A 16331-nucleotide genomic window follows, 5' to 3' on the forward strand; every position below is an offset into this window, starting at 1 on the left:
TATTTTCACTTCATTTATTTCTTCAAAACAAGTCATTTCATACAGCATTTAGGTATTTAAAATCATACACCTCACAAATAAAATCAATGCATCTTAATGACAATGGTAAAATCGCATAAGTTACATAAAACAAAATTAGGCATCTCTCAGGTAGTAGCAATAGTGCATTAACTTGAAAAAATGCTGGCAAATGGACAAAATGTTTTTAAACCAAGGAAGCACTGTCCATCTTCATTAAGAAAAAAATATTTTATGCCAAGAGAAACAGAACTTTGTTCTATTTGTCCTTCTCTATTACTTTTCAAGTCATATTTTAAAGCTCTAAGTTTGACAGTTTTGTAGGTTCCTCATTGCTTCAGGAATTTCAACCTGTTGCATTAATACAGGAAATATAGGACTACTGCCATTCTCTATTCCTTTTGACAAATTATATTTATTCTTTAAACTTAATACTCTTTTAAAGGAAAAATGTTACTTTTTGCTAGGGAAATTATATTTCCTGTAAACAGTTTATGTGATAAATGGCACCGAGGTAAACTGGAAAACAGACAAGATCAAGAGCCCTGGTCCTTTAAGTAACTTATGGGCAACAGCTAACTACGTCTCCTATTCCAGGCAGGCTCATGGAATCTGAGAGGAAACTGTAAACCTCTCCTAGGTTAACCTGTTTGCCCACAATGTAACTAAATCATAATTTCACTATCTCCAAACTCTTTAGATGTAGGTGTGCATTTTAAAAAACAAGTATAAAAAGGCATCATAGCAAAATGCTTATAGTCATGTTTCAATGCTTTACTGACAAGCCTTTCTTTCTGTTATGGCCTTGCTACAGTCTATGCCAAGAAACGTGAACGGGTTAAGATGACACAAAGGCATTGCCTGAAACATTTTCTGAAAAGCATAATTCAAGAGTAGGAATGCATTCATTTGAGCAGCTCTTCTGTTTATGTGGCACTTTATCTTCCTGCCCCTTTCTTCCTTTATTCTAAAGCAGCATGGGAGGGTTATTAATCTCCTCTAAATTCTACCAACCAAGACTTAAACCAGCACTCCACAATTCAGTATCAATGTGATTTTTTCAAATATTCAAAGCACTGTAAACAAAACGCAAGCTAAGTTTTGGAGATGGAAAATTAAAGAAATTTTTCCTACAATCAGGGAAGTTTTATAATCTTTTTAAGCTGGGTGAAATGTGCTAAATGCTAAATATCATAACTCCTAGTAAGAAAACATCCTTAGTTAATAAACTAGCTTATTCAAACCAAGTGTTTCACTTTAGACTTAATGATGTTGCTTATATATGACTTTTAAGGCCTCTGACTCAAAAATCAGCTCAAAATCATAAGTCTGCTTAGAAACAAATGAAGGGTTTTAAGAATCTAACATTTTCAAAAAAAAAAAAAAAATCTAACATTTTCAAAAGTTGCAGTAGTCATCTTTGAGCTACAAGGACAAATTTGAATACTGCATTGTACAATGAATAAAGAACAATCACATTATAGAAATAAGTAACATTTTGAATGCTAGGGCACAGAGCATGCTCCTAATAGTTACTGAAACGGAGTTTTACTATTAGAGAATTACCAGAATGTTGTACCACTGGATACACTATTCACTGATGGTAACTTTTAATTAAGAAGAGCTGATTGTTGGCAGCTCAAGAACTATATTTTAATGTCTGACAAGATCGTCAGAGAGGGCTAACACGTAAACTTTTCATATTTTTAAAGTGCTGCAATAACAACAGATTTGTGTTCTCAATACATGAAAAAACATGAAAATCCTAATATATGAAAGGCCACCTGACACATAAAAGAAAAAAAAAAAAATCACTGTGCTGCTAATCTTGTATATTCCCCATTCAATTTTTTTCACCAAAGACATAGAAAAGTATGTTCAGCTAGAAGGGAACTTACAACTTTCCTGTTTTAATGCCTATACAAGATAGAAAGAGTAAGCTTAACATGCAAATTAGGCACGGGCATTTACAGGAATGTATAAATATATTAATTCATTCCTGATTAAGATTTCACTGGGACTTGAACTTCATGGAATAATCAAGTGGTATGTCAATATTTGTTTTTGCCAACAGGGTCAAGCTGACCAGCCCCCAAACTTGCAAGGCTATCACTTGACTGTGCCCATGATCCATTCATGAGAAACAAGAAAGCAGCCATGAACTACTAACAGTAGCTGTACCACATTGATGTCTTCACATGGCTATCACATCACAAATTCCCGGGACATTAATTTTAATTTCTGAAATCACTCTATCCAGAAGTGCATTCATAGCCCTACATCTAATCTTTAAATCCAAAGAAGAGTAAGGGAAAGAAGAGTCAGGAAAGGAGGAGTAGGGGACAGGAAAGCACAACCTTGGTTCATCTAACCTCATTTTAATAAAAAAAATTCTTGCAAGGCAGTCAAAACCTGAATGAATAGGAAGAAAGGTTTCGCTCTGCTCAAGTGCAAATGTAAGAAAAAGTTTCTTTTCATCTTGGTGCAATGTGTTAAATTTCTCAAGACTAGAATTTACGTACATTAACTAACTTCAAGTGTATAGTGTTAGGCGCTCAGTCATGTCCGACTCTGCGACCCCATGGGAGCCTGCCAGGCTCCCCTTTCCATGGGATTCTCTAGGCAAGAATACTGAAATGGGTTGCCATTCCCTTCTCCATTCAGAGTACAAGTGCAATTTAAAAAATCTTATAGCTTCTGTGAGGCTTACCAGCTTGAATTCTGAGTAAGTACAAGTTTAGGTTTTTAATCCTCCACAATTAAATTAAAATGTTCTGCAAACAGTGCTTCATCTTGAATATCCCATGATCAGAACATTACTTAAAAAAGTCCTATTGCTGAATTTCAGCAGCTGATTAAATAAGTCATTACTGAGAGTGACCTTTCAGTGTCCAACTGAGGAATGCACAAACTAGTTAACAGGTATAATAAAATAGAATAAGATCCCCTAAATAAATAGTTGACACTTGTTATAAAAGCATAAGCTTAAATATGCAAACAAAAACATTTAAAATAAGCTTAATTTTATAAAATATCCAGTTCTATATCCCTCCCTTGTTAAAATTAAAATCAAATGTAGATAAAAGTATACTCAATTTTAAAGCAACAAAATTTATGTTTGGAAACATCAATATACGCCTGGTATATAATAAATTACTCAATAAATATTTGTTGGATGAATAAACTTCTCTAAAATTCCAGTAAGCAAGTATCAAGTTTGGCCCTTGAAATACTTAGGAAAGGAAGGCAAGGTTTATGAATAATAATGCATAAAGCTCAACTGGATTGGTGTTACCCAGTGGTATACTCTTAACTTACAGCTTTAAATTTGTCTGGGGGAATTAAGAGATACAAAATCCTTTTAGACCAGATGACATACAGGTACAAAGAGATTTTCAATCATATTCATTTGTACACATTATGACTGCCAAACATCAAATTTCACAAGCTCATAAGCGCTATTTTAAGGCTCAGTAAAATAGAAAATTAAACACTTTTGAGTTAAACTGATGATAATAACTTATTGTTATTATCCTAAAAGTCCTATTCACACAAAACATACTCAAGAAATGTCATATAACGATTTAAAGTATATTTTGTGATTTGCTCCTTAAAGATACTTTTCTCCTAAATTGTTTACATACTCCTTAATTTTATACGATCACTTCTACCAAGCGAAAGCCCTAAGAGGAAATCTCAATTCTGAAACATTTGCCAAGAAGACATGCTAAAAAAGATATAAGTGCTTTAAGGTATACCATTAGGTTGTTTTTTTTTTTGGTCACTCCATGAAGCTTGTGGGACTTAGCTCCCCAACAAGGGAGTGAACTGTGCCCTTGGCAATGAAAGGGTAGAGTTCTTACCACTGGACTGCCAGGGAATTCCCATACCATTGGTTTTCTAAGTAAGATAATAAAAAACGAGACCAAGATAACAAAACTTCACAACATTAAGCCTCTTTACATTATGTAAGATAATGCATAACAAATTATAATTTAGCATCCCTGATCTTCAGAAGAATTAAGAGGTAGAACACTTATCTGGAAGATCTCATAGTGAAGCTAAGTTTTAGAGGGTATGCCTCGTGGATTAGCCCACCAAGCAAATGGCTACAGATCTAATACTAGTAAGAAGCAGAATTCTGAGAAGGCTGAATAAGGCAAAGATTTAAAAACTGGCATATTTTGTAAGTGAAACAAATTCATTCAATGTTATTATCCCAGTTACTTTAAAACTCTGCAAAAGTCAACGTAAAAGATGGTGGATAAACAAAGTATTAATTTTCAGAAACATGAAATCATTTAAGAGTGGTTTGACACAGCTAGCATGAAAACAAATACTGTTTAGGTAAGCAAAAGATCTCTCAAAAACCAAATGAAAGCATGCTGTTATTATTTTAGATGAAAAGTTATTTTAGGACTTGGAGGAAATGCTCTTAACAAAAAGCTGAGGAAATTAAATCCCTCCAAACAAATCTTTAGTTAAAAAGGCAAAAATTGAGCACTCAAGTTTCAAGGAAGTTCAATTAAAAAAAAAAATCCTGCTTAATTTTAACGTTTTATCCAACTTGACAGATGAATAAATGAGTTGCATTAAAACATGAGGCCCATGGTCTTTTAAAGCTTCAGTAAGCTGCTCAGGCACCTCTTCCCTTGTACATTCTCTTTTATATACTAGAAATTCTTAACTGAGCATATAAGTTCTTGATTTTAGGTAATATTCTCAAGGAGTAGACTCATCTCTGTAAAAATTGCATGTTATCTACTTATAACAACTGGTGAAGTACACATTTATAAAGTCTACCAAATTGCAATATGAAATCAGTTTTAACAATTCTGAGTATCTTCATTTGAGGAATCAATTCATAACATAGAAACTATTAATCCACTCAGAGTTTCTAAAAAGACCCAATTACTGGAGACACTGTGGTTTATGTCCAGTGGCCTCACCTGAAGCCTTCCGCATTACCCCAAATAGGAAGTTGTTTTCTTCTACAAGTTAATGCTGCTGGGTGCTAGTTTATAATACTAAAACTCAATCTTCAGGTCAGTGTCAGTAGGTAGCAAGGACTACCTATGCTGTCACCCAAGCAGGACGAGGGCTGTATCACCGCTGTAGACACACATCTGTAAACTTGCACACTAATTTTAATCTTAACAAGGAATTCAGTGTCTTAGTGGTTTAAGGTTAAAAGGATGGTTCAAGCATTGTGTTCTTTTGTTCTTAAGGGTAACAAATAGCTTATTGGAAAACCCAGAGCCTTCTGGATCTGTGAGGTAGTAGGCTTCAATCCTCATCATGCATGGATCACACTTCTCCGAAGTTGGTATGGCCTGTCTCCTTGGCATGGTCCCTTGCTTCTGCTTGTCCAGTTAATCCCTTCTGACATACCATGCATCTCAGGGTGAAGCGGTTTACATCAGTAAACTGTCTCTTCTTTCTAGCTTCATCTGCTAATTCCAGTGCTTGCACAAGAACAATATCATCATAAGAGGAGAAAATAGTCAGAGGAGGGGTGTCTGGGTCAGGGAAGACACGCTGAAGTGGATCATAGTGGATGCCATCATAAATGAGAAGGACCCTTTTGGTATATCCTGCATCTTCCCCAAAACGGTCAATTCGTACAGTCTGTGTATCCACTACACATATTTCACATTGGTAAAATTTAGACAAAATGGATATCTCAATGGCTCCGCCCCAAGTATCATCCCTTTTGATCCAGTCACAGTACTCTTCATTTGTTTTTCCCAGTATTGCCTCACTATAGAAGTCTGGATCACTTCCTACAATTTGTGCTATGAGGCGTCTCATCTCAGGGGCACAAGCTGGATTCAAGACTCCTCCTTCAACAACATAGTACACACTGGTAAAGAGACAAGAGTTGTCTGCTGGGACCGCCATCCTGGTAAGTACAGGCAAAGTTTCCCTGACGTAACTAGGAGCACCATATTTTGTAAATGTAGGTGACGTTTTGGGCCTACTTTGGTCTTCTTCAACGATCAGCATGTCACCTGTCAAAAACAAAGCAAACTTAGAACTGCAGAGAAAGTATAGATGAAACTGCTACTGCTACTGCTAAGTCGCTTCAGTCGTGTCTGACTCTGTGTGACCCCATAGACAGCAGCCCACCAGGCTCCCCCGTCCCTGGGATTCTCCAGGCAAGAACACTGGAGTGGGTTGCCATTTCCTTCTCCAATGCATGAAAGCGAAAACTGGGTGTTCACTAACCAAGTCTGTAAATTACAAACAGGGGGAGTTAAAGTATAAACTGGGGTTACTAGAGAGAATACAACTTTGCAAACATGTGATCAGCAATAGTTCTTGTTCCCTGAATCTTCATAAAGATGAAAACGGAACAAAGAGAAAGACATTGTACCTCATTTAGTAAAGAGGCCTGAGTTATACACTTTTATACTTACCTAAAAAGATACATTTCAAGAACAAAATTTTCTTATCCTTGCTCTCTCTGCAGTTTAAAAGCACTTCCAAAAGGTGTTTACGAAGGACTCGGCCACTAGGGGGTGCTCTCGATCTGAAATATCATATCTACCCTGTTCAAGTGTTTACAGGATCCTTGAGGCTACAGAGGAAAGCTTTTAAATACCAATATTGCTGTTCAAGTTTTAATATTGGACAGAAATAACTGCTTTCGTCTAGAACTTGAAAGCGCCTTCAGTGGATGTGTCAAAGCAAACTCTAAAATGAGTACAACTGTCAGAGAAAGTACCAATGAAGGCGATTGTAAAAATGAACCAGGAAAGAAAAAAAAAAGTATCTTACATTCTTCAGACATACTGTCTTCTTTCACTGATACAGGGAAAAAGAACAATCAGGACAGAGAAAACATCGCATTTTAAAAATACTTCTGTGGACGCAGAGGGAAACAAAATGAATGAGATGTTTTCAAGGCAGACCAGAAAGCAGCCAGGAAAGAGGACTCCACGGTTTTTGAGCTTCTCATAGAGATCAGGCCCTCCCTGTCTCTTTCAAACTATATGTGAAGTCAGGGAGTTGCTGGACACTAGTCCTGGCCTCCGTCAGAATTCTCGGTTCTTTAATTTCTCCTATTCTCGTCCCCCAAGCCGACCCCTAGAGACCTGGCCCTGACAGCGTCCGTTCTTTCTGCCCCTCTAGGTCCTCCCAGGACCTTGCCTGGCCCAGCCTCGATTCCCGTACCTGACTGGATGGGCAAATCCCCCAGTATGGTATCCCCGTTACTGAGATCCAGGCACTCGGGCGGGTATCCGACGAGGATTCGCTGACAGCCGGGGGAGATCCCGGTGATGGCGGCAATCTGGCCCTGGAGTTCCCGCACCCGGGTCCGGCTGGACAACCCCTGCAAAACATGGGTGCCCTCCTTGGCCTTGCAGCGGAGCCGCCACATCGCGTTGGTGCGGCCGCCCACAGGGCAGACACCGGTGGGGCCAGCTTTGGTCCCGGCAGCAGGCTGGCAGACGCCGCCGGGGCAACCAGCCGCCGGGTGGACTCCAAAATGGCCACCCTTTGCCGGTGTAAACATCGCGAGAAGTCGTTGGTTGTACGGTTCTCGCGATACTCTTCGGCTTCTGTTCTAGCACGCTCTTAAAGAGACAACTAACTCCTGCCACTTCCTCGTCAGGAGGCAGAGGATGAAGGTTTATCCGTATTCCCAAAGTACGACTGGTCTTGCCACCTGTAGGGCTAGTGAGGTACCCTCCGCGTCGGAAGCATATATGCTCAAGGGAAGAGGGCGGGGGAAGGAGTTCCTGAATCGAAGCCGTTGGAATGTAACCTTGCATTTAGTTCGGAAATTATTAAATTGGGGCTTCCAAACTACGCCGGGAGAAACAAGAATCATAGTTCGGAATGCAGACGAATGCCAAGAATGGCCTGTGAGTCAAATAACCAGTTAAAGACAAATAAGTACTCGTGACTATAGACTCGGCTGCAGCAAACATTGACTCATTGAGGTTAAGGGGCTTTTCCACCTCCAAGAGACTGTAACTTGAAAACGTCCATTGGCCACATCAGAAAGCGCAGTATGAGGTCAGCATCTGGGCAGAGGGCAATTGCTACCTTCAGGAGGTGGTGGCGGTATAAGGAGGAGGAATGAAGACCAACGTGTGTCATTCAGATTCCGGTTCAGGCCCTAGACACACACATACCAAAAGGACTCCATTCCTGCCTTCAAAATAGCAAAGTACTCACGTAATCAGGAGAGAGGGTGGGGTGTAAAGGACACATAACCACGGAATTTCATAGCAACGTGATAATGCTAGATTATGTGACCTTTTCCAAACCTATATCCCGAGAACAAAGGACGGTGCCTCGCAAATAAGTGCTCAGTAAATACTTGCTGAATGGATGAAACAGAGCTGTATAGGCACAGAAGGGACAGCTGGGAGTTGTAAAAAGTTTCAGAGGAGATACTATTTGAGGTGTTTTGAAGGATGAATTTAATCCCCAGGTGAAAGAGGAATAAAAACATCTCTGAATTGACCTCTCTTCCAAGAAATACGTACGTATTGTTCTTTTTCCATCCTGGACGCAGAGCGGCAAAGCCTACACTGCGTAGAGGGGATTTATAACTACAGTCAAGCATCGAATGGGCCCTGGGGGCAACCGTGCACTTGAAATGTGCAAACTCACTAACACTGTGAAAGTTTCTGCCTCTGAATAAATTATATGGAAACAAAGCATCTTTTCAAACCTTTCAGGACCCAATTTTCTCCTGGAGCAATTTTCCTCTTTGGTTCTTCAAGATGATCATAACAACCGGTACAGCGTGGGTGGTAAACGGTAGAGTAAATAAGATGGTAAGTCCGCTGGAGTAGAGCACGGGTTCAGGGAAGACCCTGGTTCGGCGAGGAGAGTAGTTGATTTTCTTAGTTTACAGTGTTTGACCGAAGGGACTATGCAAACATCCTAAAATGGGATCCGCTTAAGTCCTTTGGTGGTTTACTTTAGCACGTGTTAATCGCTCAGTCGAGTCCGACTCTCTGTGACCTGAAGCAAAGCACCTTCTAAAGCGTATGCTCCAGTGCTTGGATTTAACGAGATCCCGCCGGGATTCAGGAAGAACAGCGTTAATCTTCACAGCATTTTTTTTCCAGTCAGCAAAAAGCCACACCCCCTCAAGACGTCCACTAGTTCACTCTCGCGATAGTACGGAAAAAATAGTCCGGCTTTTTATTAACCCCGCCCCCAGCCGTGCTAGTTGCCAAGCAACGGTGTAGCCAACCTCCACGGCGCCGGGAGACTCGCGAGCTCGCGCTAGTTCACCTTCACAGGTCCCTCCTCCTGACCTAGCGAGCGACTGCGAGCCCCGCCCCCCGGAGCCCGCGGGCGCTCGATTGGCCGAGGAACCTCTCCAGGTGAGGGTTGAGGCCGGGGTGGGCGGGACCAGGCTTGGTGGGCGGGGCCGGGCCGGGCACGTGACCCGCCGGCTGCTGGTGCCCCGGACCCCGGCCCCAGAGTCGGCTCACGCCTGTTAAGCCTCAAAGGGTAGGTACTGGGGCCGCAGGCGGGAGGGGTCTTTGGGTGGACGGAGGCTGTGCAGCACCTTGAAGGGGCTTGGCAGGCGACAGGAGGGTGGCTGCCTGGACCTTGATGAGGTGCGGGAAGATGAAGCCTCGCTGTTTCGGGCAAGTCCGGGTTCCCCCCGCCCCCACCCCAGGCATTACCTGGAGGGTGTACGTTTAGGGACCCAGAGCCGCAGCTGGTGGGTGAGTTCAGAGGATGTGCGTGGTCAGTGAAAGAACTGCAGGGTCCCTGAAGCACTGGGGGTCTTTCTCACGAGTCCCTTGTCTGGGATTGCGGAGTGGACTCGGGGTTCTCCCACTCCAGTTAAGAGTCAGGACTTACCCCTTATGCTGCAAGTGACCTTGGGAAAGTTATTTACCACATCTAGTTACCCGGTGATTCGACTGATTCCCAGGAGATGTATGGGGAGGGGGTGCGGACCGGGGGTTGAGAGAAAGAACACCATAAGGGAAAGTGGTGACGTCCGGGGGCTGTCCCGGGTCCAGCTGCGGTTTTTCCTTTAGGGGACATGTTTGAGATGTTCCCAATTCTCTCCTTCTCCCCCGCCCCCCGAACTGAATCCTACCATTGGACTGCAGTTGCTTTATGTTAATGAACTTGATCTATTCACAATCCACCCCACCCTCACCTGATGCCACTACTCTCCCCAGATTCTTAACCTGGAATCTGAGGTTAGGAAGGGACTTGGATAAGCCATTTAATTTGATTAACCTCAGTTTTTCGGTCTAAAATGGGGAGAAGTAGCAATGGTAGCAAAATCTGTTTTATTACATGATTCTTGGAAGGATTGAAGGAGATAATTTATGTGAATGTAAACTCCTAAGTCAGCATTATAAATGCAAGGATCTGGTGCAACTGTTCATAGATAAGGAAACAGGGCTGGAGATATTCATGACTTATCCTAGGGCATGTAGCTATTAACTGGGAGAAGGAGGGCTGGCTTTGACACTTGATCCAGGGTTCTTTCACTTGTACCTCAGTGGTCCTCTTTTGAGTGTTCTGAGGGTTCTTTTCTTCCTTCCCTTCTTTACATTCCTTTTGTTCCTTCCAGACATCTCCTGAAGAGTTGCCATGTCTGGGAATCCTGCCTCTTCCTCAGAACAGAACAACAATAGCTATGAAACCAAAGCAAATCTCCGATTGTCAGAGAAGAAATGTTGTGAGTGTTGGGAAAGAGGAGGGGCTGCTCTGTCCCATGATTTTATTTTGGGAATATTGTTGTAATTCTAGATTTTGCTGCTGAGTGGGAGTGAGAAATAATTCTTTGACATGAGAATTTAAAACAAAGTATAGCAGGGGAATTTCCTTTCTGAAACAAGTAGACTCAGTGAAATGTCTGTCCTTGGCTAGACTGCTGGTGTAGCCCAGCATTTTCTTCCTGCTTTCTTTAACTGAATCTTTATCTCCTCCATCCTGGGAGTATTTGCCCAGTCAATTGATGCCGAAAGTTTGAGTAAGTATTGTACACGCAGTGAGTAAGGCAGAGTGGTAGGGTGCAGGAATTCCTTGGGGCTGATACTGTTAAGAGTTTCCCTTAATCTCTTGGGCTAAGTTTTGTGAGGGTGCTGCTCACAGCAGAAATTGCAGGTAGGAACCAGCTGCTCATTTCTATAGGCCTAAGGGAAATTGACCATGACATTTCACTTTTTGCCATGTCTGGGGCACTTTACTGCCTCACAAGTTTAGTCTTTATATTTTGCAAACTATTTTCCTCTGGGGATGGGTTTCACAGGAGCATTTCCATGCTCATATTTTAGACAGAGACAACAGGTGGGTTTGCAGAGAGATGAAGTGGTGTTTCCTGTCCCCGTGATCTGCATGCCTAAGCATCCTTCAGGCTGCAAGACTATATCACCCAGGTCAAAAGTTCCTGGGCAGTTGGTCCCCAGATGTTTTGGGGAAACTCAAGGAAAGCTCACTCTGTCCCTGCTTCCAAGTTCCCTTGGAACCCTACCAGGCAGTCCTGCTCATTTCAGTGGTTATATTTATCAGCAGGTGGAAATAGTCAACCAGCATGAGACTTGGGATCATCTCATGTTCCAAACTTTCCCCAGAGTCTCAACCTTGATGTCACGCCCTTGTCAGTCTCATGATTAATGATGATCATCTTTTTTCACATATCACTGATGAGGCTTGTTGGGGTTTGGCTGCAGCAGAGGCGGCTTGTTTGGGTGTGATCCTGGGGTCGGTGCACCTGTATGATTAGGGTCTTCTTTCTCTGCCAGGGCAGGAAGCCAGGTACCGAGGGCAAGAACCCTGTGGAAGATACCTACTGTATCACAACGTTTGGGTGTAGCCTCTGGAGTCAGACTGCCTGAGTCCAAATCTTCTTGTTACTACTTCCTAGCTAGCTGCTTTTAACTAAGTTGCTTGTCTGCCCCATGCCTCAGTTTACTTTTTGATAAAATGGGGATACCAATAATAGCTATCTGAGTGATATGAGAATTGAATGCGTATATATAGAAGAGCACTTAGAAGAATGTTAGGCATATGGCTAAAATGTGTTATTTTTCACCGGTGACAATTTGCATGTTGTGTCTGTTCCTGAAGCATTATATATAGATTGAATTATGCAGTAAATGCTGTGCTGGAATCTCACTATTTAAAAGAGCCCTGTAAAGAATGATATTTTCAGTAACAAGTGTTTTCTCCTCTCGTTTGACAATATGGTAGCCCAGATTTGGGGGTATGGAATGCATATCTTAAAGAGAGGTGCCCTCATGTTGCTGGGACACTTGAGTCCAGAAAGAGCGGAGAACAGGTGGTGGTTGGGGGTGGGGAGTTGATAACTGGGGGTCACGGGCCCTGCCCAGTGCCCAGCGCCAGCCCTTCTAGCTCTGCCTTTTCTCCAAAGGACTCTCCTACCTGCCTTCCTCACTTTTTTGTAGTTTTTTTGCCTTGAGGTCTTTTGATTAGTCAAGGAAACAATAATCCCAGGTATCTTTCCATCCTCTAGACTCTAGTTCTTGATCTCTCCTTTCCAAGTTCTACCCCTGTCTTCCCCGTCAGAGGCATCTGGGTTCTCCCGAAGCTGCTGCCATTCATTTACTCCACTTTGTTCTCCTTTTGTGTTTGGACTCTGAGATTTTGAAAGCCACAGTCCAAGGAGAAATACAGTTGTGAGAGTATGTGTTTATTTCCCTTTTCTCGGTTACTTGTCTGTATCTTGCAACAGGCTTCCCAGACTGCTGAGTGTTCATACACAGGAGTCGCTTTATTAATAGCTCGTACATTATCCCATTACTGCTAATTACACCTGTTTGTTGGCTGACTTCGACTCTGGGAAGTGCCTGAACTGGAGGGCTGTAGAATGTCCTTAGAGAGCCAAAGCCTCCAAAAGAGCATTACTGAAATTTCAGCTGCTCCCGGGATGGGGGAGAAGGGGGGTGGTGCTGGCTGAGGTGCCCTTAAGGTGCTGAGACAGCTGGTTTCAGAGCTCAGTGAAAGCACGAATTAGGGGTAGACGGGGAGGTCCACCTGGTTTTCTTTCTTTGTTTCTTTTATTTTTTGATATTTTGAGCAGGTCTGGAACAGACAGCTTCTCATATGGAATCTTCCCCTAATTACAACACAGAAAGAAAGTGAAAAGCAAGAAGTTTCTCACCATTTCTCCTGTCCCTGTTAAGTTTGATTCTTTCTAAAATCTTATTCTGGTGTATCCTGTTAGTGAAAATAGGTTCACAGTGTACATTTTTTGTTCTGCCGCCATCTCTCCCCTGCTCCTTTTAAAAACTATATTCTGGACATTTTTTATGTGTTGACAAGTTCAAATTTACTTCATTCTTCAGTCAGCCTTGTGTGAATATTGCCTCTCGCTGATGGACATTCCCATTGTTTCCAGTTTTCCACCATCACCAACAACAGTGTAAGAAGCACCCTTGCATGTTTGTGCCAGCAGCTTTCCTGTAGAAACACTCAGAGGAAAGGCAGACACTTTGAAACACTCATCAGCATTCCTCAAAAGCTCTGTGTTGTTAGCAGTTTTTAATATTCCAAAGTACTTGATAGAAATTGGGCATTAAACTATAGCTGCACTGGTTAACTAAAACATTAACTTTCTTAGTGTTTGACTGCAGAACTTGGATATATTAGGCTTATCAGTAAAACGGCAGGACATAATTGGCAGTTTTATGACTTCTGATGAACACAGAGAAGGTATTACTAATGAATCACATAGGGCAGTATATATTCAAAATATTTTGTTGAGAACAAAAAGTGGAAGATGACCTTGGTCCTGAGAGAGCTAGGGACTGTGGGTCTTCTAGACTACCCTTCAGTTTAGATTAGAGATCAGGGTTGTGCTGGCCGCTTGGTTCCCTCTGTCAGGTGCTGCCAAGAGCTAGTGACTGGGACTAATTGGACGGTCGTGAAACTGGGAGTCTGGTCAGGGCCCTGACCTTGACTTTCTACTGCAGGACTGTGGGCCAAGCTCTTCCCTTTTCTGGGCCGCAGGTTTTCTGTCTACAGGAGGGAAGTTTTCACACACTCATTTCCTCTAAGTGTGTTTGTGAAAGAAAAGAAGTCTAAGATTGAGAAAGTGAGTTCAACCTTGCGTACAGAAGGCAGAAGAGAATTTCAGCTTTGAAACAGCTTTCCAAACTTTGTCAAGGGATATGTTATAATATGGGCTTCCCTGGTAGCTCAGCTGGTAAAGAATCCACCTGTAATGCAGGCGACCCCAATTTGATTCCTGGGTCAGGAAGTTCCCCTGGAGAGGTGATAGGTTACCCAGTCCAGTATTCATGGGCTTCGCTGGTGGCTCAGATGGTAAAAAATCCACCTGCAATGTGGGAGACCTGGGTTTGATCCCTGGGTTGGGAAGATCCCCTGGAGGAGGGTATGGCAACCCACTGCAGTATTCTTGCCTGGAGAGTCCCCATGGACAGAGGAGCTACAGTCCGTGGGGTCAAAAAGAGTTGGACATGACTCAGTGACTAAGCACAGCACGTGTTATAATATATTGTGTCTGAAATTAATCAGCGTGAAGTGTCTACTATTCAGATTAAGGTGGTGATAGTTTTGCTTTTTAACAGGCAAGACAGAGTGTTCCCAGTACTGCCGATGGGGCAATTTGAGGTAGACAGTATGGTTTAGTTTTGTCCTCGGGTAAATGAGCAGCCCTGTTGCAGCAGGTATGTGTGGGCGTGTCGTGGGCCGACAGGGAGCTGCGCTGGGGGCCGCCAAGCCGAGTCCTTAGTGCCCCGTGCTTCCTTTTGTTCTTAGCACTCTCTGTCCTGTTTGGTAAACATGGAGCAGCTGGCTCCCTGGCTGGCTTCAGAGCATCTCCCAGGGATCATCAGTTCATTTTCAGCTTCAGGGAGGGTAAGAGGACGTTTGGGGGAAGTGCGTAATGGGCTGGAAGGTGCGGGCCGGGCAGTACTGGAGGTGCGGGTAATGAGCCAAGCCACGGGGATTGGAAAGGGAGCGGCGCTGAGCTGGAGAAAGTGAAGACTCGGGAGGATTTCACTTCTGAAACCTGAGGCAACCGATCTGCCTGTTGGCGGTCAAAAGGTCAGGGATTAACATCAGCCGAGGCTGCAGCATAGGCATTTGCTTGCCCTTGTGCTCCCCATTGGGACAGAGATGAAAATTGCTTGTGTTGCTCATCCCCTACCTTGGAGGGGCTCCTGCTCAGGCCTGGGAGTTTTCCATGTCCCCAGTGGGTGAAGGGCTAAAAGCCAACCCCTCTGACCCCAAGTCTGGGCATCCACCCCTCGCTCACTGCCAGGGCCCTGTTTGGCTACTGGGTGCTTCTTGCCAAACACTCCTAGGAAACTCTCTTCCTTCCAAGGTCCATTCTCTACCCACGCCCCTCTGCCCACTTCTCCACTGAGACCTTTTTACCTTCCCTTCTCTAACAATGAAAGATGACATTCCCATCCAGGTACCACCGGTTTGCTGAATTGTTTATTAGCCTTCCAGGGTCGCCTTGTCCCAGGGAAGTGAAGCAGCAGCTATCTGCTGGACGCCTCTGGAAGATGAAGGTGCACGTGACTATCTCCCGTGTGGTCTGTGCACAGGGCCCCCCTCGTGGGCGACGCAGAGCCTGAGTCCCTCCTGATGACCTGTGTTTGGGTCTTGGCCCCAGGGCTGTGACTGGCAGCGGGCAGGGCCCTCTTCCACCACTCCTTGGCAGTGTGGGCAGGGAGGGGCCATGAGTAAGCCGATCCTCATCATAGGCTCTTTTTATGGGGAAAAGCTGATTCTGTGACTCAGTGTCTATCCTCAGGCAAGTTACCTGGCCTCTGAGCATCTGGTTTGCCCCTGCCTGCCCAGTGAGAGCTGTCTGTGTAAATGAGCATTCTTGAAATCCGTTTTCTAAGGAAGGGCAGACCAGTGGCTCTTCTGCTTCTAAACTGTCTTGCTTTTGTCTGGGCCTTTCAGGCAGCCTGGCCGTAATGCCCTTGTGGGCCAGCTTTACCAGGACGTTTCCTGCGGTCTGGTCAGATCCTGGTCACACAGGCTTTGTGCTGTGCGTGCTGAGTTGCTTTAGTCGTGTTTCTTTGTGACCCTGTGGACCATAGCCTGCCAGGCTTCTCTGTCCATGGGATTCTGCAGGCAGGAACACTGGAGTGGGTTGCCACTGTCTTCTCCAAAGGATCTTCCTGACCCAGGGATCGAATCTGGGTCTCCTGTGTCCGCAGGCAGATTCTTTACCATCTGAGCCACCCAGGTAGGCTTTGACACCATCTAAATCATTTAGAAGTTCTGGCTTAAACTCGTGGCCTGAGCACAAACGCCCAAACAAGTTGAGGGCAGGATCTTCTTTCGATGTTCAAGGTAAGTCTTGC

At 43.6% G+C, this 16331-nt stretch overlaps 2 protein-coding genes across 11 annotated transcripts in view; one reads left to right on the forward strand and one right to left on the reverse strand.

Moving 5' to 3' along the window:
- Nucleotides 1-9061, reverse strand: YOD1 (YOD1 deubiquitinase). Of its 2 annotated transcripts, XM_043923182.1 has the most exons (3): nt 8647-9061; nt 7195-7354; nt 1-6029 (listed from the first exon to the last, which is right to left on the reverse strand). In XM_043923182.1, the coding sequence occupies exons 1-3, from the start codon at nt 8695-8697 to the stop codon at nt 5326-5328; spliced, it is 915 nt and encodes a 304-aa protein (XP_043779117.1). In that variant the 5' UTR covers nt 8698-9061; the 3' UTR covers nt 1-5325. The 2 variants fall into 2 exon arrangements, with proteins under 2 accessions (XP_043779117.1, XP_043779116.1); XM_043923181.1 differs by having other exon boundaries at nt 7195-8841.
- PFKFB2 (6-phosphofructo-2-kinase/fructose-2,6-biphosphatase 2) overlaps nt 8790-16331 on the forward strand; it is a 27193-nt gene continuing 19651 nt past the window's right edge. For 4 of the 9 annotated variants that reach the window (XR_006344848.1, XM_043923173.1, XM_043923177.1 and 1 more), the window contains exons 1-2: nt 9412-9501; nt 10592-10699. Coding sequence is in view for 6 of the 9 variants with exons in the window: in XM_043923173.1 (XP_043779108.1) it covers nt 10612-10699 (88 nt within the window). In the remaining 3 variants the exon portion in view is untranslated. Of the gene's footprint in view, nt 8814-9108; nt 9372-9411; nt 9502-9535; nt 9642-10591; nt 10700-16157; nt 16321-16331 lie in introns of those variants that run through there. The other 5 variants (XM_043923176.1, XM_043923174.1, XM_043923175.1 and 2 more) reach the window with 5 other exon arrangements.

Source organism: Cervus elaphus, chromosome 14 (genome assembly GCF_910594005.1).
Source record: "Cervus elaphus chromosome 14, mCerEla1.1, whole genome shotgun sequence".
NCBI lineage: Eukaryota > Metazoa > Chordata > Mammalia > Artiodactyla > Cervidae > Cervus > Cervus elaphus.

Coding starts and splice junctions, on each gene's coding strand:
- YOD1 (XM_043923181.1), bottom strand. CDS start 7,537: ATGTTTACACCGGCAAAGGGTGGCCATTTTGGAGTCCACCCGGCGGCT. Junction 6,030..7,194: donor GGATTTGCCCATCCAGTCAG/GTACGGGAATCG, acceptor TGTTTTTGACAG/GTGACATGCTGATCGTTGAA.